Consider the following 24,458-nt stretch of genomic DNA (forward strand, 5'->3'; position numbering starts at 1 on the left):
TTCAGTCTCTATTATCAGCAATGCAGATACCTTCCTAGTTGTGTATGAGGACTAGGGAACTGGATTCAAAATTAAATTAGAAACATTTTCCAGTAAGCATCTTTATTTCACTGCTTCTTCTCTGATGGAATAGTTTTTCTTCTTTAGTAACTTCAGCCAGAGAAGTTAGTGGTCAAAACATCAGAATCCAAATTGCATATGCCTTATTCACAAGCATCTCTGTCTTCAAAAACTTTTTCCTGCTTCCCACTGTCATTGCAATACCTTGTTAAGGTACCCCCTAAGGCAGTGGATGCATGGGGAAGACATGAAAGAAAATTCCTCTGGAGTCATCCTACTCCAAAGTTGTTCACAAAGACATACAGATAATCCAGTAGTTGGATTTCAGAGTCATGGGAAACACGCATTTGGAAAGGGGTATTAGTTTTTGTTAATGGAAGAAGCCTCCCCTCTGAATGGTGCAAAATCCCCAATATTGTCTATGGCATTCCTTTTTGGGTTCCTCCTCAGTGCTTTCTTAGAGAAGAAGGGGTGAGGGAACATCAGGCTGCCAGCAATAAATTCTGCATTTGTTCAATAGCACCAAACAGTCACACAAAAGTAAAGAAAAAAAGCCTTCGAACATACAGAGTAAACCAGTGTACTGAGTGTTACCTGAAATGCTAGTCTGTTGTCCTGGTCTGACTGAAGTCAGTGGTAGATTTAGCCTTTTCAGCAGGACCAGAATTTCACTTTTAGTATTTAACTGTGTTGTGAGCAGTAGGACACACACCTGCACAAACACGAGTGCACTATACCAGAAAAAGTAGAAGACCAGCCCGTCAACATATCTCTTATTTTATGACTAGCCCTTTAGATTTAGATAGTCCTAGAGACAGGAACTTTTCAATCCACCCCTGCATCGGACTCCCCTTCTTTCTCCTTCTTGAGCATTAACCATCTTACATATTGCAGTGTAGATTAGTAGGAAGAGGACTGAAAAGGCTTATACAGTAAATGGAAGGGATGGAGAGCAATACAGAACAGAACGCATCTGAGCTTCCCCCTCTTTGATTACTTTACCATTTCTCCTTGATCACAGTCACTTTTCCATTCACCTGTTTTACTTTGCCAAGTTATGTCTCTGTATTCATCTGCATTTTCTCAGCTCCTCAGACAAACCTTAGCGTAGAAATATCACCTTCACTCTCTCCAGCCCAAACCTGTCCTACTGTGAAATGCACTTCTTCACCATACACCTGAGCTCCTCCTTGTGTAGATTTCAGAGCAGCCATGCCCTCTCGTATCCCACTGATTTTTTTAGGGTGGGGGAAATTGTTCTGGTATTGGCTCCCTTTGATTCAACAGTCCATTTAATTATTTTTAAACTCATTTGCTGGTCTCTAAACTTGTATTTGAATGCTTAGAGTTAAAATTTGACAACAGAGATTATTCTTAATGATTTCTAGGTATATACTACTAGCTTTGTGCTAGAGACATAGGTGTATACTCCTGAGTGTTGCTGCAGCTTTGCTTTGCTGACTGGGGCCTCTCTAATGCATTCATTTTGTATCAATTTAGAATAGCATAGTTTGTTTTTCCAACATGACTCTTCTAGCACTGAAGAAAAAAATGAGAACCTGTAAGCTGATTTTTATTTGCTGTTATGCAGGGATGTGTCATCCAACCTTTTGTCCTCTTTTCCTGTGACGGGGCTACATGGTTTAACTCATTTAAAATTAACAGGAAATCGTGCCCTACAAAGTTTGATATCATCTGAAAATTTTCCAGAACTCAAGTGAGTATATCATTAAAACTAATAAGCCACATTTGTGTTCATGTGCAGTGGAAGGTGTGTCAGTGTGTAAGGCATGTTGCTTCGTATTGTCAGTCTTTGATCTGTGGTATTAAAACTAAAGCAAATATGATAAAAATGATAGAGTTATTTTATTATGCTCACTTTTAACTGAAGAACTATGAAGTGTTTTGAAATATTAACCCCAGTACTTGCTTAATATGAGCCACATCTGCTTCCTGGTGATATGTTTCAAAAGCTGTTAAAACAATATTGCTAGCAGCTTAGTGATATCTCCTTCTACTGGACTGTGGTTACAGAACCTCCCTTATATTTAGTGAGAATTCAGTAAATATCAAGAATATACTTCTGAAGTTCCAAAATAATTTGCCATTTTTGTTTCAAGTAGAAATGAACTCTCTTTCCTGTAATATTTGATTAAGATAATACTTTACTGTTACTACTTAAATAGTTTGATGCTAATAATTTGCTGATGGATGCTCTATGATAGAGAAAAGAAATGATCTCTAGAGATTATTTGAAGCTCTGCTAGTCACTGGATGACCACAGGGAAGTCACAGTAGAGAATTTTGCCTCTGACTTCAGGATATTAGGGAGTATCTCCTAAGTCCCCCTTGAATTTCTGTTTTAGTTGGAGGATGCCAACTGCAAAATATATTTTTTACTCATTTTAATGTAAAAGATATTGTAAATTTTGAAACAATTAAACAGCGTGAACATAGAGAATCACAGAATGGTTGAGGTTGGACAGGATCTCTGGAGGTCATCTTGTCCAACCTCCTGCTCAAGCAGGGCCACCTGAAGACAGTTGCCCAGGACCACGTCCAGACAGCCTTTGAAGGTCTCCAAGGAAGGAGACTCCATCCTCATATCCTCACTTGATTTGGCTTTTGCACTGGAGAAGTTCCATAAGTCATAATAGGCAAACAACTCAAGGAGACATGTTACTGATGAAAAGGACTGGAGTGTTTGAAGATATAAATAAGGCAGTCATAAGTTGAAGTAGGGAGATGATTTAATGTTTGCATACAGCACTGGAAGGATCCACACTAGAGTACTTCTGTGATGGTATGTTAATATAAACAGAGAGAAGAGCTGCAAAAATGGTTCAAGGGTTAGGAAACAGTGCCTTAAAAGACTTAATAAACCCAATGTTTGTAGTTTTTCACAGAGGAGATTGGGCAGTGACTTGATCACAGCGTATGAAACTACTTCATAACACAAATGTTCAAAGCACTAGAGGCCTTACATAAGTCTTCAGATGAGTCTCAGAGGTCAAGAAGCAAGTATCATAAAAAGTTGTGTGTGTCTGAGGCTGAGCTTCTGCCAGTTTTTCTTCTCTCACTGACTGCCCTCATGCTGAGGCACGTGACAATTCTAAAATGCCTTAATTTCTTAAAAAGAGTGTAAAGACCAAAAAAATCGATCATTCCAGACTAGCAAATATATAGTAATATTTATACCATAGCCTACTGGCATAAGAAATCCTGCAGTGGTCCTAGAATAATCCATTATTCAGCTGAATTGGGTACAAGTCGGATTTTTTATTTTTTTTCCTCAACATTATGTTTTGTATAATTTTTCCACCAAATTATGTACATTGCTAAAATGCAACTACAGTAATTAAAAAGCTGTACTTACTGGACAAGTAATTAAAAAGGATGTCAGACAATAGCTTAAGTTTTTTTTTTAAAGTTAGTAAAAGTATGATTGATATATCTAGAGCTGATTAACATCTGTAAGAGCACATCATATCCAATCAGGAGAAAGTGGGGTAAAATCCTAACCTGTAGTCTGTAGGATTTCTACATTTTAATGAGGCCAGGACTTCACACAGGATCACTGCACAAACAGTGCATGAAGCACCAAACTTGAACAGAGATCTAAAACAAAATGTAATTTCACCCTTTGTAATTGTTGGAACTAGACATTGGTTACAACATTAAAGACAAGTTCCTGTACAAAAGCTGCCTGCTCATCTAAATAGGTCACTGCTGTTCAATACACAAACACATCAAAGAGCTGAGCATCCTCTGCCCCACCTCCAGCAATGGCACAAGAATGCTCACAGAGCCGAGCCCAGCTTGCTATAGCAAGCTACGAGGAAATAAAGTTGGGCTGCCAACCACTCCTTCCTTCTTTATCTGATGGTTTGATTCAGTGCTGTAAAGAATTCAGTGACTAGCTCCGTCCATTGTAACTCTGCATTCCCATTCACCTTTGTGAGGTGGAAAACAACCTTGTATTCTCTGCTGCTTAATCCAAAAACAGAAATAGAGGCATTCCTTGCTGCAGAAAAAAAAAAATCAGGTGTACAGATACCATCAGTAAGATAAGTAGTATATAAAAATAAATTTAGACAGTGTTTCTACAAGACTTTAATTTGACAAAGTCCAAATCTAATCACCCACATCAAATAAACACTAGCCATAGAAAGGAATGCTTCTGGCACTGTATGGCTGAGAGTTGCCTTTGTATTTTAATGTTAAAAGTAGCTGAAAGGAACTCCTCGGTCACCAGGAAGAGCTGATACTAGTTTCTCTGCATTGCAAAGTATATGTTGTCCAGTGTGTTCTGGATCCCACTCAGTCTGTGCATGTGTGTTTTACACACAAATTCAGAAGTATTTACCAATTTGGGATCTATATGTATAGCCTAGTAACCCAGGGCGGGTAGGAGTGTGGAGGGGAACTGTTCAGGTTTAACAAAGGATGCTAGAAAGTCCTACAGGGAAGATAAGAAATGGGAATCACAATACAAAAAGGATGTTGAGGTGCTTGAAAACCTCCAGAGGAGGATGACAAAGCTGGTGTTGGGGCTGGCAGGCGTGTCCCGTGAGGGCAGGCTGAGGCCCTTGGGCTGCCTGGGCTGGAGACAAGGAGGCTGAGAGGCGACCTCCTGGCTCTCGGCAGCTTCCCGAGGAGGGCGAGCGGGGAGGGCGGTGCCGACCTCTGCTCCCCGGGACACCTGGGGACGGCCCAGAGCTGCGCCAGGGGGGCTGCAGGCTGGGCACGAGGAAAATCTCTTTGTGAGGGTGGCCAAACACTGGACCAGGCTTCCTAGGAGGTGGTTGATGCCCCGTGCCTGCCAGTGTTCGAGGGGCGTTTGGACAGTGCCCTCAGTAAGGTGCCTTAACTTATGGCTAGCGCTGAAGTGTTCAGACAGTTGGACTGGATGATCTCTGGTGGCTGCTTCCAAATCAACTATCCTGTTCAAGAACACATTTGCTCTCACTCCTTGAGCCTAAAATATCCACTAGCTATTCATTTCCACAGCTATATCAATGTCTTCAAATAAGTCTGACACCGCAAGTTGCAGTCATCACCTTGCAGAACTTTCAGCATTTCTTTTTATAAGGTGTTTTGTGGTTTGTTTTTGTTGGGTTTTGTTTGTGTGTTTGTCTGTCAAAAAAGGGGCATTTCTTTTGGGGATGTGGATTGTTTTTCAACCCAAGCGACTAGGTATGGGTTAGTCTAGTAAGCGAAGGGTTTAGTAATAGTTTATTTAAGGGCTTCTAGGAAATGTTTATCAAAATGTTTAATCAGGATAATCTCCATATTTTAAAAGATAACATGCACAGAAATGAATTAGAAATTACATATTTAAATCTGCTGGCCTGAAGTTGCATGATAACTAGATCTTGGTCACCTTGAACTTTTATCAGAGTACTTTAAAAACAGCTTACCTAACTTCTTGTATTGGGTACAAGAGTACAGAATGTTGTTGTTAATTAATTCCCAACAGAAATATAAGTATATAGAATCTAAATGCCCCCAAATGCACTAACTTAAAAATCACTTCAGAGCTTAGGGTTCACTTTGTTCTGCTTTGTACCAAGCCTTTGGCTAGTGCACAAGTCCTATTGGTATTGGGCCTGCTTCAGACAGACTCCCTGCTGGATTTTCCAGGACATTAAAGGTTGCTTGGAACATTCATTATGTTAATTTACATGATAAACCTGTTGAAAGTAACCTGAAAGTAGGATACAGTTCTATTTTATTCTTTTTAAGACAGAATAACCTAGTTACCTATTTATATCTGAAGCTTTTGGTTTATTGAACTTTTGAAATTAAGATAATTTTTTAGGTTTTACTATGTACTATTGGGGAACTGCATATTAAATATCTCCACTTCCAAAGTACAAAGTGTATCCAAGGAATAGAAGAAGTAGTCTGTAGAAGTTGAACATATGTAGTTCTTACGTACTACCCCAGAATTTGGACATCCCTGAATGAATGGAATTCAAAACATACAGGAAATCAGCAATTTTCTGGCAATAGAAAACCTCAAAATCTTTGAAACTCGCTCACTCATACTCAGTTTTGTGTTAGGAATACCAATGATATTGAAGGAGTTAGGAATGAACATGCAGTGTCCTGCAATGACTGTGCTCACTCCTGTGAGAATTAATAAAGTAAAGCCTTTTTTCAGTGACATCTGTTTTCACATATGCTGCATTTGTGATTCATTCCCCTTTCAGTGTAGAATACTGCTTCTTTGGTCTGTGCACAAAAGACAATCTCCTTTTTGCCATTTTACTGTGATAAAATTTGATGTGAAAAGAGAGAGATGAAGTTTGAATCCAAAATTAGATCTCATTTTCCCCAAACTGGAAAAATTATCATTGGGAAGTGAAGTTTTGGTTTTGCCTGTTAAGCAGGTAGGCGCAGTTGTGATCTTGCCCTTTTTTAAAAGAAGCCATTAAGAAAGTAATGTGAAGAAACTGTGGAGTTACACTGTAAAATTATTAAGACATAAAAAAGAAACAGAACTCTTAAGAGTAACATTCAATAAACTGCAAGTCATGTTCTACATCCATATCTCCCATGAAAATGCATAAGAAAGCTTCACTGTGCCTTTACTAAAATTACCGTAGAAATCATCTGCATGTCTGATGTGGAATTCTATTTGTGAATCCTCAATTTGTATCATCATGATTGATTTTTACCCTTAAATATTTTGACTTTCAATCGCGGCTACTTAATCAAGTTCATTTGTGCTAACAATTGAAACTGTGAGCAGTACAATTGAGTAACTCTGGTGCTCTAAACCAGTATCATGGCGTGCTTCCTTGTTCTTCTACAGGGTCATGGAAATGCCTTATGCTTATCAGTGCTGTGCCTTTGGAGCTTGTGAGAGCCACTACAAAATCTCCAGCCAATGGAACAAAGATGAGAATAGCAGCATTGATGATTTTCACAGGAAAGATGTTGGGTTGTTACAAATTCAAGGTAACTGTCACCTTTTGCTTTTAAATCTACCTGAAGGCTGTGATTTTTCTAGTAAGCAATCTGTGATGTTAAATCCAATACTCTTTCGCAGTCACCAAGGCAGTACCTTCCTCTCTCTTGCCTGGTAATATGTCAGTGTTCCCAAGCTTAGCAAATTCATTTTGTCAGGTCTATCTTTCAAAAATCTCACTCACTCTTCCTTCTCTCCAAATAATAACGTGGGAAGTGAAATCTTCCATTTACTTGAGAGACAGGGAAGTGGTGCTGGTATGTAACCCCATACAATAATAGGGCAGCAAAGATTCAATCTCTTGCCAGCTTTGGAAGTAGCAACACCTTGGCTATTGTGCTGTCTACATGTTTCAGGATCAGTCACAGAGCTAGTGTGGCTACTTAGGCATAGCTGCTCGGTTTTTTTCTCAGCACTTCCTGGGTACCAAAGAGCGCATCTGCTCTCAAGAACAGATGTTTACTGTATTTTTCTTCCCCTTCAGCACAAGGTCTGTTATTTGACCTGTTACGTAAGTGTATACATGCATTTTATACCATCCTGCTGCTTTCTTTGCTATTTCCACTCCTGCAAACCAGTGTGTCTCAGAGTTCAGGGCTAGTCCCAGCAAGAACAGAGCCAAGAATACATAAAGTGATGACACAAGAAACATAAAAGAACCTGGGTTAATTCTCTGTATCCTGGCACAACAGTGGAATTTGTATTTTAAACCCCTTCCTAGGCAGTCATCACACTACAAATTAGGTAATGGAGAATGTACCTTTCTAAAAGCGATTATTTTCAGAGAAGTAATGGTGCCAACTTTTTAAATAATCTTGAGTAAAGTGATTCAAAACCAAGTAAGCATACATCTGCTTCTGCTTACAGTTTGGCAGGCAAAGAGATGAGAACAGGCCTTAAATACCGAAGATGTTTTTGGAGTTTGTACTAAAAGAAATTTTCCTGAAAATTGCAGTATCAAATCTGGGTATTTCCTCCCCCACAGATGAGCGTGACTTTGAAGATTTTCTGCTTGACTTTGAAGAAGATTTGAAAGCTCATCATTCAGTGCAATGCTCACCTTCTCCAGGTATGAAACTGCCAAGTACCTAGGAATCTAAGCATAATACTACCAGATATTTGAAATGCAGAACGAACTCTGAATCTGAAACAAGGACTGTAACACTATGTTCTGCAATAATTTGCTGAGACTGGATACATTGTACAAAAATACAAAATTCTGCATTGAAGTTCAGAAAAATATTCAGGTACTGAATTCATCTATGAATGTACCAGAAGTTTCAGAGTCCTCTGGCAGATCCTCACTCCAAGCCCCTTACCACAGGAATTGATCCGCCTTATCGAGGGAATGGAAAAGCAAAGGTTCTCTTCTGCCAAGAAACAGATAATAGAACAGAATCTTTGCTCACTCATTCCTTTGCAAAGCTGAAGTAATTCTTCTCAACTTCATTGAGTTATTTTACATTTGAGCTTCTCGAACAGCACACAGTTTAGTTCAATGTCTAGGATGTACTGTACAGTACTATATTAACATACACACAAGGGACTCCCAGCACTGTCATTTTTTTGTAGAATAGTGTATCCCTGTAGAGTAACATGTGTTTTTTTTTTTAAGTGATTAAATTGGAAACCAATTCCACTGAAAGTTTCCTTTAAGGCAAGGAAATAACTTAGAATGTTGCTTCTAGTTTTAGCATCCTGACTCAGCAAGCGGTTTCCCTAGCCATTCTTAAATTGTAACACATGAACAAAAAAATGCAAGTGACAGCTAGTACTTCAAGACTCACTCCAAGCCAAGATTCTTGTTTATAACAGCAAATAATAAATGAAAAGATGTTATGTCAAGAGAAATAGAAAAGGTAGGAGGTCAAAGAAAGAATTTAGAAGCATTTGACCATCCTGTATTCTCCTATGGCCTCCTTTATACCATCGAGTTCACAGAAATGTCCTCATCTTCAAGGTAAGTTATGACCAGATCTAAGTGAAAATCTAGCTTCCATGCTGATCTTTCAAATGGTATCTTAGAAAAACTTACAAACTGACACAATGGGTGCTTCTGCCTACTGGATGGCAACAACTGTAGTCATATGGAGTACATCTCAGCTGCTCGGTTTGTGTCTGCATAGACAATCAGAGACCACTGTGGAGGACATGCTTTGAGGAAGCACAGCTGACTAGTATTAAGATAAATGTTTCTCAGACAGCAGAGTATTCAGCTTCAATCACACAGCATATACACCTCAAATCTATGAGAGGACAACAGGCTTCAGTCATACTGACCTGCCTTCAGCCACAGATCATTGGAAACACCTCCAAAAAGGCAGCCCTTACACATACAAATACAGCTTCAATTTTCTGTGATTCGGAACACTTTGGGTCACAAACTGTTTGTTGCAGGCTGCTAAGATGATGAAATCAATGAGCCACATAAGCCTTCTCCTCTTACAACCTAGCTCACATATTTGACCTCAAGAGAATACAAAACTGACAATCCAATTTTATTTGGTGCCTATCTTCAAACTACCTTCCCCATTTATCTTCATATCTCATGGATGTGTCATTCTGGAACTGCTGTATCAAACAGTCTATGAAACAATACATTTCACTTTCTGCAGTGCTCGTTCCTTGCCTGCAATGTAGCTTAATAGTCAATTTAAACAGAAAAATTTATTTGAATCTTAAATGAAAGATTTAAATATTCCACTATAGGGATATTTTCTCAAATAGGTTAGTCCCAAAAGGTCTGTTTGTAGCCAAACTAAAACATGTCAAGTCTTCTATCATTATTAAAATTCTTCAAGAACCCTGATCTCCTCTAAAAGGTCAGATTTCTCCTCGGAGTCTAAACTGAATCATCTCAGATCATATTGGATCCCTATTCAAACTTGTAGCACTAAGGTCCATCCTGCATTTGTCTATGAAGATGGGATATTTAGTAGCCATTACTTCAGTGAGAGTGGTGGAGATGATGGCAGACTTAATGATGACACCCAGATTTCTCTGTCTGTGCAACTTGCCTTTAAGGATCCATTTCAAATTCCTGACAAAAAACATTACAAAATGCATCATGAATTTATTTGGAATGGATTTGTTTAAAAACCCACCTTCTCTTATTCTTTTCAATGCTACATGCATTAAAGTGCTTTCTTCCTCACACATAGGATATCAAAAAATAGGCCTGGCCTTATACTTGCAAAGGTCAAAGCCATTTAAGTCATATCCTGGAATCATTGTGGATGAAATAGAGAAAATGAAGAGCAAAGCAGTCTTCTGAAAAGACACTGCAAAGGGGACTTGGACCATGTAATGACATGTTAATTAGGTAGCCAAAGTGCATCTGTCCATATCCATTACATCACACTTCACCAGGACTCATTAGCACAGCCACCCTTTTCTTTCCTGAGAAATTACCCATGGTATTCATACTGCATGTTTACAACTAGGCAAATATATATATGTATGTGTGTATATATATATATATATATATGTATGTATATAATATTTGGGTTGAGGAACAAAGACTCGTGTAACATGCATATGAGCAGCACATTACGGAGATCTCTACTACAAAGAAAGAAAATTTTCAGATCCCCTTTTACAATAAAATTCACTGCTTGATTGTGCTGAGAACTTTTGCAAGAGGCGTGAAAGTTGAAGTCTTACAAAGTACAAAATTAACTTTTAGTTTACATGGGTTTCCATTGCCCTTTTGTTTGTTTGTTTTTGACTTTTCAGGTCCCTTCAAACCATGTGACCATCTGTTTGGGAGCTGGCTCATCAGAATTGGAGTGTGGACCATAGTGGGTTTGACCTTCATTTGCAACGCGCTGGTGACTGCTACAGTTTTCAGATCTCCGTTGTATATGTCCTCCATAAAACTTCTGATTGGTCTAATAGCTATTGTAAATGCCTTCATGGGCCTTGCCAGTGGAGTACTGGCTAGTGTGGATGCATCAACTTTTGGTAGCTTTGCTCAGTATGGAGCACGGTGGGAAAGTGGAATCGGTTGCCAAATGACTGGTCTTCTCTCCATTTTTGCTTCAGAAGCTTCCATTTTCCTCCTTACCTTAGCCGCACTGGAACGTGCATTTTCTGTAAAGCATGCTACAAAGTTTGAAACAAAATCCTCTATTGCTAGTGTCAAAATTGCCATTTTCTTTTGTTTTATGTTGGCACTTATCATTGCAGTAATACCACTCCTCACTGGGAGTGAGTATGGGGTCTCTCCGCTTTGTTTGCCATTACCATTTGGAGAACCCACTGCTATGGGCTACATGGTAGCACTGGTGTTGCTGAACTCACTTTGTTTTCTGGTAATGACTGTTGCTTACACAAAGCTCTACTGCAGTTTAGAAAAGGGAGAACTAGACAACATTTGGGATTGTTCTATGGTCAAACATATAGCCTTGCTACTTTTTACTAATTGCATTCTTTATTGCCCTGTGGCCTTCTTATCTTTTTCCTCCTTACTAAACCTGACTTTTATCAGCCCAGAAGTGATAAAGTCAATACTGCTAGTAATTGTCCCACTGCCTGCATGTCTAAACCCACTCCTTTATATACTTTTCAATCCACACTTCAAGGAGGACTTGGGAAGTTTGCGAAAGCAAACATTCTTATGGAGGAGATCAAAACATGCTAGTCTGATCTCTGTGAATTCAGAAGACATAGAAAAACAATCTTGTGACTCAACACAAGCATTGGTAACCTTCACAAGTGCTAGCATATCATACGACATGCCTACCAGCAATTCACTAACGCCATCATCTTATCAAATGACAGAAAGCTGCAATCTTTCATCAGTAGCATTTGTTCCGTGTCGCTAGTTTCAGTGGCAATGCAGAAAATATTGATGTTTACAAATTTTTTTAATCCCAAAAATAAGTATGGGTGTGCGTCTACAACCTAGAGAATGCCTCTGAATTATTTTTACATGCATCACAAAACAGATGATGACAAAAGTTGCAGCAGGCTGAAAATCCAATACTTGAGCCTTCACGGCCTGTCTCCGAAATGCTGGAATGAAGAGAGAAACTGAAAGCTGTTGCAGTTTGTGCAGTTGTGTTGGCTGCTCTCTTTTAAAGTAGCACCTCTCAGAAAAGGCAGTTGGTCAAGAGCAAAAATACCATGTTAAATTGGTAAGCTTTTTCTTCACCTGGCACTGTTTGTTTCAGGGGTTGGGTTTTTGTTTTTGTTTTCCTGTTTATTATAATTCGAACTTAATAGATATTCAGTGTCAAGATTGTTTTTATAAGCATCCGTGTGTGGCCCTCATTCAGCAGGGTATCTAAGTGGAAAAGTATTCCTGTTGGAAGTCCTAAAGGTTTCTGCAGAATAGACTTTGATGAAGCTCCATGTTCAACTGATAGAATTCATTTAACAGTTTACCTGCTCTTAGGCTTGGATTTTTTTAGAAGTCGGATGACTTGACATTTTTAATTGTCAGTCAAAACCACAACAATAATATGGTAGGAAGGAAATTAATTAAAATCCTGCTGAGCACTTAAAATGTAATCATAAATGGCAAGCTGTTGTCACATGGATATTTTTCTAGTGAGGTTCTGCAGAGCCTGGTCATGAATTGCTAGCATGCCAGTAGAATTACTTCCAGAATTACTGCTGATAAAATTGGTAGGTGAGGGACTCATAGAATTTGAGAGTGGGAAATACTACATAGCAAGTCATGAATATAGGAAGACTGGTGTGCTGAGTACAAATAAATGACACCAAAGGCATTCACATAGAAACAATTATTTAAGGTCATTTGTGTAGGAACAAAAACAGTAGTCCTGCTCATAGCACAATTTCTGTCCTGTGAAACAGTGCTTCTAGAAAGCCTCTAGCTCATGGTCCTTAGTCAGATGAAGATTCAGAGGCCACTGCATCCTTTTGGCTAAGGACAGATGCAGGAATATTAAGTAGGAGTGAAGAGGTTGTATGATTTGTGTTCTTAGCGCTGATACAGGCACTACTGAAATATTTCAGACAGTTCTTGTATTCACACGCTGTGAAGAAGACTGGGAAATTGAAAAGGATTTGAATATCATAAATTTACAAAACAACTTATCAAAGAAGTGACTTGATCACAGTATATAAGTAGCAGCTTCTGGGAAAAGAAGTTTGAGAGCAGAGGACTAAGTCAAGAGGAGAAGGATCCAGTATGGACCCCTGGAAGTTGATGTTAGGGATATACAACACAGAAATAAAGGTACCAATTGTTGACAGTGATGGTCATTAGCAAGCCAAGCAAGTTAGCATGGCTTGGGGTGAACTATCTGTCATCACATATGTATAAATTCAAATTGGATCTATTGCCAAAAAGTTATTGGAGCAGCTATTGGTATTCAGGGATGCCTGATGGCATTAGTTTACGAGTCGGTTAGATTAGATTAACACAGAGTTACTCTCTGGATTTAAATCTATTAATACTTTGCTGAATCAAGGCATTTACATTTAGACATCATGCAATTAGATGAGAAGAAACTTCAAGTCTTTGCCAAGTCTACTGCCAAAATATCTCAGATGACAGAGCTCCCTTCACTTCCCACAATATCAGTCTTTGACCTTAGTCAAGCCATCAGAGGACATTCCAGTCATCCTTTTTTAGAGCTGGAACTTTTTGCTCAAGTGAGCTGATCGTTTAAGACACGGAAGTGAAGTTTTTGATTTTTTTTGTTGTTAAAAATAGCTCCCTGAGGAGTAACATTTAATAGCCCAGTAATCACTTCTCGGTTAATGGCCACTCAGCTTCTGGGTGAATGAGACTAATTTCTGAACATTACCAAGGTTAGCCTAGCCCAGTAATTAAGGTAATCAGTTACAGATGATCACGGTTGTTCATCTGTTACTGCATATGTAACTTCCTGGGACTCCAAGAATGGATTTTCACAGTGAAGAATCTGTTGCCAACAATGGATATGCCCTGATTTTCTTGTCCATTCACATTGGCGTATTTTTAGTTTTGCAGTTACAGATGCCATCAGTTGACTTTGGCTGACATGTTCATCTTTCAGGAAGAAAAATGAACCAATACCGAAATTATGTACGATAAAGTCAGCTGAGTACTTATCTTAATCCTTTATCTCTTGTGGGTTTTGAAGCAGTGCAGCATACAGCTGGAGAACGATGCCTGAAACCACTTTGGATTAAACAGAGGATCAGTCAACCATTGCACAATACCTATTACCATGTTTACTTAGCTTTAATTTAACTTGGGTCCATCTGTGCTGCACTGCTTAATGTCAGTGAAATTCCTTTCAGCTCGCTATATTTAAGAAGTTTGTAAAGTGATTTGAGAAGCAAGATAATGTTATAATTCTAAAGACTAGTTAAAGAAAGCTTCTTTTATCAGAACTTTTTTAGCTTGCAGAAAGTCCTAAAGGCTTTGTGTCTTATTTTTGTAAGCATGTTTGAAATATTTTGATCAAATATTTTAAACTTGAAATTGTTAAAATTCATTTAATAGATTTTTAAAGTAAAATTTGTAAATATAGAACTGTATTTATTATTACAGTGAAATGCAACCACAGTAAAGGACATGAGATTAAGCCCTGTACAGTTTCATATTGATATTTGCTATATTTTCTGCTCATATATATTACTAAATTCATTATCTGTAAATAATATAATGTAAATGTGTAGTGATTGTAAATAGATGACATGCTTTCTTTTCTATCAGTGTTCCAAACATATGTAAGTTGTAATAAAATGTGACTACACAGTAAAGAGCATTTAATCAGGGCCTAACACCTCACAAAATTGTGTTCATCCTCAATTAGTCCTTCCCAAGTTATTCTAATACTTACACTAACCGCCCCAGATGTCCAGAATTCTTGGTGAAGTATAAATTACAGGTCATGGGTTCTCATTAGGTGCCCTGGGGAGTAAAAAAAAAAAAAAAAATGATGATGAATAGTGTTTCATTTCAACATAGACTGTCTTTTACAAAAAACATTACTCGTAGACCCTTACGAACAGATTCTGCTCCCTGCACGTCCTAGTTTTCAGTGACAACTTCTCACAACTGCCGCACAAGACACTCTCACCTCAGACCCGTGTGACACAACGGATGTGCACGAGTACTCAGAAAGCGCAGTCAGGCATTGGGATGGGTTGCGCAGGGAGGTGGTGGAGTCACCGTCCCTGGGGGTGCTCAAGGAAAGGTTGGACGTGGTGCTTAGGGACACGGTTCAGTGGGTGACATTGGTGGTAGCGGGATGGTTGGACCACATGATCCTGGAGGGCTTTTCCAACCTTAATGACTCTGTGAGTTACCCAGCAGATTTCAGGTCACAGTGGACCACAGGAGAGATGAAGGTCTGCTGCACAAGGCTGCTGCTGGCAGTATATGCCAGACAACGAATTCTCCCATGTGCCTTTTCATTTTCTCTCCAACGCTGTATGTGGCAGACGGAGCTGGTCGGGGGATTACCAAACAGCTGGCAAAGTTCAGATGATACACAGCAGAGAGGCAGTGGCAGCATCACATACAAAACGCATGGCACGCAGGTGCCGAGGGTAAGTGGAGGGTGCAGCACAAGCATGGGACTGGCAAGAGTCGGGTTGCTCAGGCTGCACCAGAGCTTGCAGCTCAATTGAATTAAACACAGGCAGCAGCTAAACAGTCAAGGTCTAACTACATCTAGGTATCGAGGAAGGGCAAGGCAGCGGATGCATTCTTGTTGGGAGGGACCACAGCACAGAGCAGTTGGTTATATGTGCTTGGCTTTTCAGAGATCGTGAGCCTAGGTCCCTTCTGTGAAGAACCTGAACGAGGTGAAACACCAATGAAGGACAAATGCTGAGAAAGCAAACAATCGTTTAGGCAGGAATTCAATCCACATGGGAAGTAACAAGCTACAAAGATCAAAAAAAAAAAAAAATTAAAACGATCCCAGATGAAAATAGGTTTTAGCAGGGGGTGTGCAGGTTCTCAGCACAAATGAGAAAGCCAGGGTGGGTGGGGTCACTGCAGCTGGAAGGCAAGTGAAAAAGAAATACTGTCGATGGGTGAGTTTTGGGACGGTCTTGTTAAGGTGGGACAGGATCAGCAGTGAATGGGGATGAGAAGGGCATTAAATATCTGCAGAAGAAAAAAAGATGCATGGCAAGGCACAACTCAAGGAGTAGAGAGGGTTTCAAGAGACAGGAAGCAAATAGCAGAATTTTATGGGATGTTAAGAATAGCGTTGGAGTTTTGTGATGGATGAAGAGCTCGGGTTCGATATAAAAAGATGGAAGTGCAATGGCTGAGGAGACTGAAATGGTAAGAAAGCAGGCAATGAGGAGGCTTCCACATGCAGTTATTTGCTCCAGACAAGTAAAGAGCTGGGGGCCTGTGGGAGAAGAAGGAAGTTGCATTTTCTGAGTAAGGAAATACTATGGCTTGACCACAGAAGAGCGACAGAGTAGCTACAAAGGAAGAATGGGTTGGTTAGCAGAAGCCTCAAAGCAGAAGAGAAAAAGAGCCATCAAGGTTTTATGGCCTGATACATGGAAGAAAAATTTTCATCAACTTATTTGCCAAATAGTGAGCAGTAGGTACTGTGGTCAACTTCAGTGTTCTGGTGATCTACAAGGACACACAAGCACAGGTGGGTGACTTCTGCCTTAAAGCACTCATGCCACAGAAGTGCAGTGTTACCACCAGTAACAGCCGAAGGAGAGTTTAGCACATCCTCTCCTGATGGGTTATTTTGGTAGAGCAGACAGGGCACGCCACCAGCTCACTGCTCTGGCACGCTAGATACTATACGAGGTTTTAGCTGGGAACTCAGAAAGTCCTCAGGGAAGCTGCAGATACAAGTTTGGCCAAGGCAAAAAGCTAGCCAGAGAAACAAGTGAATGCCATGAAGAAGATGGGATGACCTGTAAGAAAAACAAATGCATAAAGGCCAAGCTTTAGCAGACACCAGTGGAGAAGCACGGGGAATGCCACTGCGGGAGAAGCTGCTTCAGCTGGGCACGTGGCTTCAGACCTCCTTCCCTTGGTGGGGGAGAACATCCCTGGGTAACCTGGTGGTTGTACTTAATCTCAAATTGAGACCAACCATTTGCACAGTCCTTGCTGCTGCTGCTCCGTGTTTGCGTCCTGGCTTAGTGGCCCGCATATAAGAGCCAACCAAAGTATCTCCTATCTCTGTCCTCTGTAATAGGAATTTCAGCTATACAGCATATTTCCTCTGACTGTTGAATAAGAGACTGGAACAATAATCTCATAATCAGACATTTCTCTACCGTCAGTTTAGGTCACTGTATGAAAGTTAAGGTCTTGCTGAAAAACCTTATTATTCAACCACTTAAGGAAAACCTTAAATTGTTAAAATGTGTGTAGCGAAATTAATGGTCTTCCTCCAGGAAAGCACTGGAAGTCAAGAAAGTGGAGATAAAGGAGTAAGAACATGAACACAGGAAAGCTAACAACAAAAGAACAGAACTAGGATCACAGCAGCAAAAACAACATTGTTAGAAAATCCTTTCCAGGTCTGTGAGGTGTAATAACTCTGCAGAAGCTCAGGTGCAGCAAGAGGGCACAGCACTCAGCCTCCAGCAGAGCTGTGCTCCTTCCACCAGCAAAGGATGGACCAGCATCTCCGCCAGCCATAACATTTGTCTCCTGTTCTCCTTCACTAGCATGGCAATGATAATTGTGTAAGGGACAAACTTATCACTCTCCAACGTTATTATTAAAAGTAATTGGGTGTTATTGTATGTTATCTAAACTAAGCTCAGGAAATTGATTCAACTCTTATCTGTCTTTGCTACAAGAGAGTCCCATCTACATGAAATTAGGAATTTAAAAGAAGAATGCAAATTTACCCATGCTAATAAATGAAGTAGAAAGAATTCCATGTGTTTATACCTAACACAAGTGTGCTGGAAAGAAAAGGCAGTATCAACATTAAGAACATCTTGTTCACATAACGAGAATCACAGACTTCTGCTTCAGTGACTCTGGAGACATAGGAAATATGAGTATATTCCCTCCATAAAACAGTTTGTTGTGTCATTGACAAAATTATCTAAGGATCCGATCTCAGTCATAGGAAAAAACAAACATTAGGAATATTCCTCTTGAGAGCTGGCCCACAGCCAGGATTTCTAAAAAACTCAGTCACAGACAAAGAGTCCACTCAAAATCCCTATTTAATCTTTTCACAGGTGGCAACATTTTCCACTTGTCAAGCAAAAAATATGCCTTTATTAATAAGGGAAAAAACTCCATCTGTGAATCTCAAGACTTCCACTAAGTATAGTGCATGCACATACCAAGAGTCTTCTCCAACTGGCTTTGAAAGTCTCAGGACTCCAAAACTAATACTTGAAGGAAGTTTCAAACATCTCCTTTTTCATCTGGAGTCATTCTTGATATGTAATCATTGTTTTGACAGGTGTCTGCAGTTATTAATTTTGTTCCGTGCATAACAAGAGCTTCTCAAGACTATCTATAGATTTCACTGCAGTTATTGTCAGCATTTACAGTTAATGAACTGACTTTATCATTGAGGAAGGAGCTCTCCCAGCTTTTTAAGAAAAAAAGTAATTTGGGAGATTGTTCTACTAGAAACAGGTTTCATCTCTTTTAGAAGTGCCACAGCCTTCTGTGAAATTCTCCCAGGCCTCTTGTTCTGGTTAGCCTTCAACAGGACTCCAGAAAGCTTTGTGTGGTCAGGGAATGAATCCTGGGATATGAAATCGGTCTGAAGTCTGCAGCATCAGCAAGCACCTAAGCACTTGCTCCCTGAGTACGTACTCTCCCTGAAGGTACTCATCAGTCAGCAAAGAAAAGAGGAGCCAAGATCATTGTTCCAGGGAGATACACAAAAGAGAGTAATAACATTTCTAACCCATGACACCCCAAGCAGGTGGAAGAGCCAGCCATTGGCATCTTAATTCATGCAGTGGGAAGACTGTTCTTTGGGTTGATTAAGTGCTCAACTTTTTGTTGTCTATTCTTCGAAAAATAGAGTTGTTTATGCATTCAAATGACCGATTGTTGTATGCATAGTATGTAACTGTTCTCTGGAGCATGGGGACCAAGGGCTCCTCCTTAGGTGACTCTGTTGAACAGGTCTGTACCACGACTCTGCCTCCTGCTCCTTCTCAAAAGGGGCCGTGAGTCCCACCGCCCGCACCATGAGCAGGCAGCTCAGTCACCCCCACACAAAGATGCTGGCCCCGAGCTTCCATGTGAAACCACATGAGCCACCAGCACCAGCCAAAACAGCTGAAAGCCTGTTGGCTTTGGTATTGGGAGAAAAAATGGCATGGAGAGAGAATGGATGAAAGGAAGCTTCCCAGGCAAAAAAATCACCAGTTAGTTGAGGTGTCATCTCCCACTGAAGAACCCAGAAGAACTCGCTGAGAAACTCAGGAGAAGAAAGGAAGAAAAACAAAGAAAACAAAGAAAACGAACGAACGAACGAACGAACGAAAGAAAAAGAAAGAAAGAAAGAAAGAAAGAAAGAAAGAAAGAAAGAAAGAAAGAAAGAAAGAAAGAAAAAGAAAGAAAGAAAGAAAGAAAGAAAGAAAGAAAGAAAGAAAGAGAAAGAAATGAATTCAATTACAAAAAACATATTTTAAAAATTTAAATGTCTTTGATTAAGTGTAATAGACAATAGCAGGCAATGCAGCTGGTAGCATGGGCTTTATCATGATCACCAGACTGGAAAAGGGCGTGTATAAGAACTGTTCCTGAAATACCTCATTGAGGAACTCTAATGGATGGAATACATGCCTTGGTCCACCTTTAAGGAATTGGATTTCTGTTCATTACAAAATACAGTCAGGCATGGATGAAACATCATCACAGATCATTTGTTCTTTCTGAGCACACAAACACTGTGTGAAGGTAACTGGTACTGTAAAAACCACAAACATTAAATACACTTAGAACAAAAAATCCCTTGATTAGCATTAAAAAAGTAGAAGTACAGACGTGTTACCTTCAAAAAGCAGCAGGAGGTGAAGGAGAAGACTGAAGGAATTGTGGTTCACACGTGCAGAAACGTCTGAGGCTGGAGCTGGCCGGTTGCCCAAGAGCATTGCCTGCCGCTGCACAGCCCGTGAGGAATAGCCTCTGCAATGTCGTGCTCATTGAGGGAAGGGACCTTCCCTCAGCTGAAAGGTGTTGCCAGTGTGGATGAGCTCAGAGAACAGCGACTAAATCCATGAGATGGTGACTGGGAGGGTCTGTATCTCAGGAATGCAAAGAGCTAGGGAAGGTGATGCGTGGCAGGAGGGGGGCGTAACACACCGAGAAGCCAAACCACATCCCCAGGCTGAAGATCAGGAATGGGCTTTGGAACATGAGACCCATCAAGGGTCCCGAAGGGACAGGTCACAGCCCTGTGCCCAGCTGTGTGACGTGGGGAGCCAGCAAGGGGCTGGGGCTGAGCGACAGCCTGGCTTTTCTGCAGCGTTACGCCTGGGCGCACTGACCTCGAGGGAAAGAGGTGAGGAACATGTTCAAACTAGCAGGGGGGATTTTCTGGTGTGGCATGTGTTTTCAAATTGTTTGCATTTTATGTGCAAACAGTGCCATTTGCACAAGAAGGCATGCATTACAAAAGCTTAAATATTGCAGGCCACGACGCAGCCTCAGCATGTGCCTGGAGGCCTATGCTCGGCCTTCCTGCAGCAGGGAGCGGTGGTGACAGGGGCAGTGTCCACCGTCCCCTTTCGGGTCCCTCCACAGTCTATAAGGACTAAAAAGCCCTTCTGGAGAGGAGTCCCTGATGTAGGGTCCTGCACAGAATCATCCCAGAAGGGCCCTTTTGTTTCACTGGTGGAGGTGGAGCACTTCTCTGAGGTCCCTGCCCACCTCAGAACAAGCCCACCACCACCTCCAGCCCCCACAGCAGACACCTCAATGGTGGTTGCTTCCTGCTGAGGAGGAAAGCAAAGAGTTCTGCATGAAATGAATCCTGCTCCCAGAACTGATCCCGCTGTCTTGTGAGAACGTGGCAGTAGATCTCAGGTACGATACAAGAAGTGTGTAGTTTATCCACTCGAAATTTGGCACACCAAGTGATTCAATACACAGCCTCGCTTCCTAGGCATCAGTCCTTCAATTCCACCATCTCCCAAACGGAAGGAGCAACCTGCTCTGTATGCCTCTTCTTTGATATAATGTGTGGCAATTGAGCCACTTACCATCACTTGGACACATAAGCTTTCTCTGTGAGATTTGTCAGCCTTGTATTTTGAACAGACATGAAGCTTCTGCTCCCCTGGAGCCCCATCCCCACTCGGCCTGGCTGCCCAAGTGGGCTTCTCCATCCAGAGGGACATATCCTATGCTGGAGGACATGGGGAACTAAAGACACCAAGCCCTGAGACACTGGGAGGGAGTTCCTCGTATCTGAGGGACAATGACATTCTTGCTGAGCTGATGTAAGGCAATAAAGTACACAGGGTGGAATCATATCTAGGAACACCTGCAACAGAGCTGGCGTGTGTTCGTTATCACGAAGACAAAGAGGCAATATGCTCTGCAAGTGAAAAATAACATTTCACTGTAATAGCTGGCAAGGAGGCAAAGTCAGAACAGACTGGAAACTCCATAATGTCACCAAGGGACAGAAGGGTCATGCAGTTACCTTACGAAAATGGAGGCTGTGGGTCAGAGAAATATTACTTTGGAGTAGGCTTCTTCAGAGAACGTGCCCCTGCTCTCCAGCCCCAAATCTAGTGTTGGAGGATTTGTCCATGCAGTGAGCGGTGCCGAAACACCTGCCCCAGGAAATGCCACCTCCTGGACAGGGTGCAGCCTCCACAGCCTCCTGAACAAGCAGATTTGCTACTGAAGGTCCCAAACACTCCTTGCTCTGGGCTTAAAAGTACCACGAGCACTTAATGGAAACTGGCCCGTCTCTAAGGTGGCATTCGACTCTTGGAAGAAGCACGTGAAAAGAAACTTTTGAAGGAGCCGAAGCAAAAACGCTTACAAAATCTCAGAGTCACAAAGGGCCTCAATCCCAAAACCAGCAAAGGGAAACTGAAGTAGTAGTGGGCAGACTGCACATGCAAGGGAGGACTAGACAGTGCTATTTGTTTGGATTGCAAAGGGGGACGAAAGGTCTCCAGCCTTAAACAGAGACTTAAATGCATCCACAGATATTTGTGGAGCATCAGTCCAAGAAAAAAAGATAAAGATATTCATGCAGAAATACCTGAAATGAGAAACACCTGAAAAAAAACACCTTTATATAAGTGACAGTAGCAAACAAACAAAAAAAATAAATCATTGCGTTTTATTGAGTTCATCGGGTGTTGAGTGAACTGACAAGCTATTCAAAATTCACTTTTTTTCTTCTATTCACTTAAATAGGAAAATAGGAATCAGTAAATTACCAGTATTAAGTATTGAGTTCTGTCCCTGAGTGCTTCTTTAGCACCTACAAGAATTGACAGGCTTTTCTTTCTTTTTTCTTTTTTTTTTGGAATAACATTCTCTCTCTCCTTTCCCCATACTCTTGACATTATGCTTGACACAACACTGCTGGTGTGTGTAGGGTTTTCCAAGTCTTTAAACACTTGTCCCGTGCTTGGAGGGATTTACAGCTGTAAGAAATACATTTTGTGAGCCATAAGTGAACTGTTCTCAGTATTGATCTCTCTCTACTTTTATTATTATCTGTGTTAGGAGAGCACTCAGGAGCTTTGGTCATGGACCAGCATCCCACTGCTCTAAGTGCTGTATAAATACAGAAGAAAAATGCTGCTTGGAAGCTCACAGGGCTAAACTCTAAACATAAGCAAGCACAAATAGAAAGAAAAAAATGGGTAAGAAAGCCCACAGGCTTTTCTAGTGTGGAATGCAGAAGCTTTGCTGGGACCTTCTGCACTTCAGTGCATTTCAGCAAGTTTTTATTTCCACACCAAATATGTATATATATTTTTATTTTTTTTTATTTTTTTTTTTGCACAGTGGAACCTCTCACATTTGTAGGCAGTAAACAACAGCGCAGCCTTAAAAACTGTTACTTTATGGTAGAGTGAAGAATTTCTCATCAAATCTGGGACCTCATAAATGATACCCTAGGTCTGATTTTCTTAAAAGGTAAATAAGTGACAAACAATAGAGCCATTGTCCAGAAAGCTCCATTCTTACACCAAGAGCCTTTCATAATGAGAGCAGCATCATAAAAGTGCTTTGATCTATGAAGGATCAAATATCTTTGTTTTCTATTAACATAACTTTCTTTCCCAATGGAACACAGAGAATTCCTGATAATGGCACTCTATTAGGATAATTAGAAAAAGATTGTTCAGCTCTATTTCCCCCCATAGAGCTCCCTGGCAAATTTCTCTTTCGTGTCATTCAGATTTTCTACCCCAAATACCTCTGTCATAAGGAAAAAATTTAGAAGTTTCAAATTTATGACTCAGAAGTTTAGGCTGCCAGCCTGATATTAACCAGCCATTAAAAGATTCTGGAGAGGGACACATACTGAAAATTAAGCCATCACCTTTTAAAAACCTAATATTTTTTTAATGTGAACAAGATTTTAGATAACAATGTCACAGAACTTTTAATAAGGTAGCAGGAATGTGCCCTGGGTTTATTTGCAAGGGAGGCTTGAGAAAGCATTACAGGAAAGGTTTGCCCCGAGGGACCTGCGAGTGTAACATGACCAGAAGCAGAATTTGTATGACAGATGACAGACAGAGGACAACACTTGTTAAGCGAGTATTCCCAGACATCGTATTAGAAACCTTGATTTCTTGCTTTGTCCTGCTGCGCAATACTCAGGCGTTTGCTTCTCCCATCAGAGATGCGGATCTGAGGCCACTGGCAGCCAGGGCCAACCAGAGAAAGTCCTGTTTAGCCAGGCACCTGGTGCCACCGTGTGCCCACGCATGCCTTGCTGCTGTTGTGAAGCATCAGTAATTATTTCCCTTCTCAGGTTCTGGTTCAGTGGAGTCATCCTTCTTCCAGAAACCCCATGAGGACAGTTTGAGGAGGGGACTCCCTGTGCAGATTTGGGGACTTCTGGTGCAGGAGATGCTCCCAGGCTCTCCCAGTCTGGTGGAGGAGGAGGCGAGCATGAGGATGGTGATGGGATTCTCATAGGCTTCAATGGTTTTCCATCCGAAACACAGCATCCTTGATCAGCAAGGCGGATGCCAACCATGGTAAAAAAGTCTGACCTTCAGAAAGGAAGTCATCAATGAAGAGAACAACAGATAAAATTGATCAAAGGTCTCTGGAATTACTGGAGAAAAGCATCTCATCAGCCACTGTAAGCAAAGTGATGGCAGGAAAGCCAAGGGCACAGAAAACAGAGCCCAGCCAAGCAGATCTTGGAAGACAAATTAATGTGGGGAGACTGGGAAATCATGCAAAGGGGACTCTCAGATCTGCACAGAAGAGTGGGCAGGAAATGGAGAAAATGAAGTCCACTGGGAATAACTGTTA

General features: G+C 40.8%; 1 protein-coding gene across 5 annotated transcripts in view; it reads left to right on the plus strand.

Annotated features, from left to right (window-relative positions):
- Positions 1–14,794, plus strand: part of LGR5 (leucine rich repeat containing G protein-coupled receptor 5) — a 92,246-nt gene extending 77,452 nt beyond the window's left edge. For all 5 annotated transcript variants that reach the window (XM_083815431.1, XM_083815432.1, XM_083815433.1 and 2 more), the window contains 4 exons: positions 1,652–1,777; positions 6,881–7,026; positions 8,022–8,105; positions 10,772–14,794. In XM_083815431.1, the coding sequence (XP_083671557.1) occupies positions 1,652–1,777; positions 6,881–7,026; positions 8,022–8,105; positions 10,772–11,862 (1,447 nt within the window). In that variant the 3' untranslated portion in view covers positions 11,863–14,794. The remainder of the gene's footprint in view (positions 1–1,651; positions 1,778–6,880; positions 7,027–8,021; positions 8,106–10,771) is intronic.
- Positions 14,795–24,458: the final 9,664 nt, after the last annotated feature.

This window comes from Anser anser (genome assembly GCF_964211835.1).
Source record: "Anser anser genome assembly, chromosome: 1".
Taxonomy (NCBI): Eukaryota; Metazoa; Chordata; class Aves; order Anseriformes; family Anatidae; genus Anser; species Anser anser.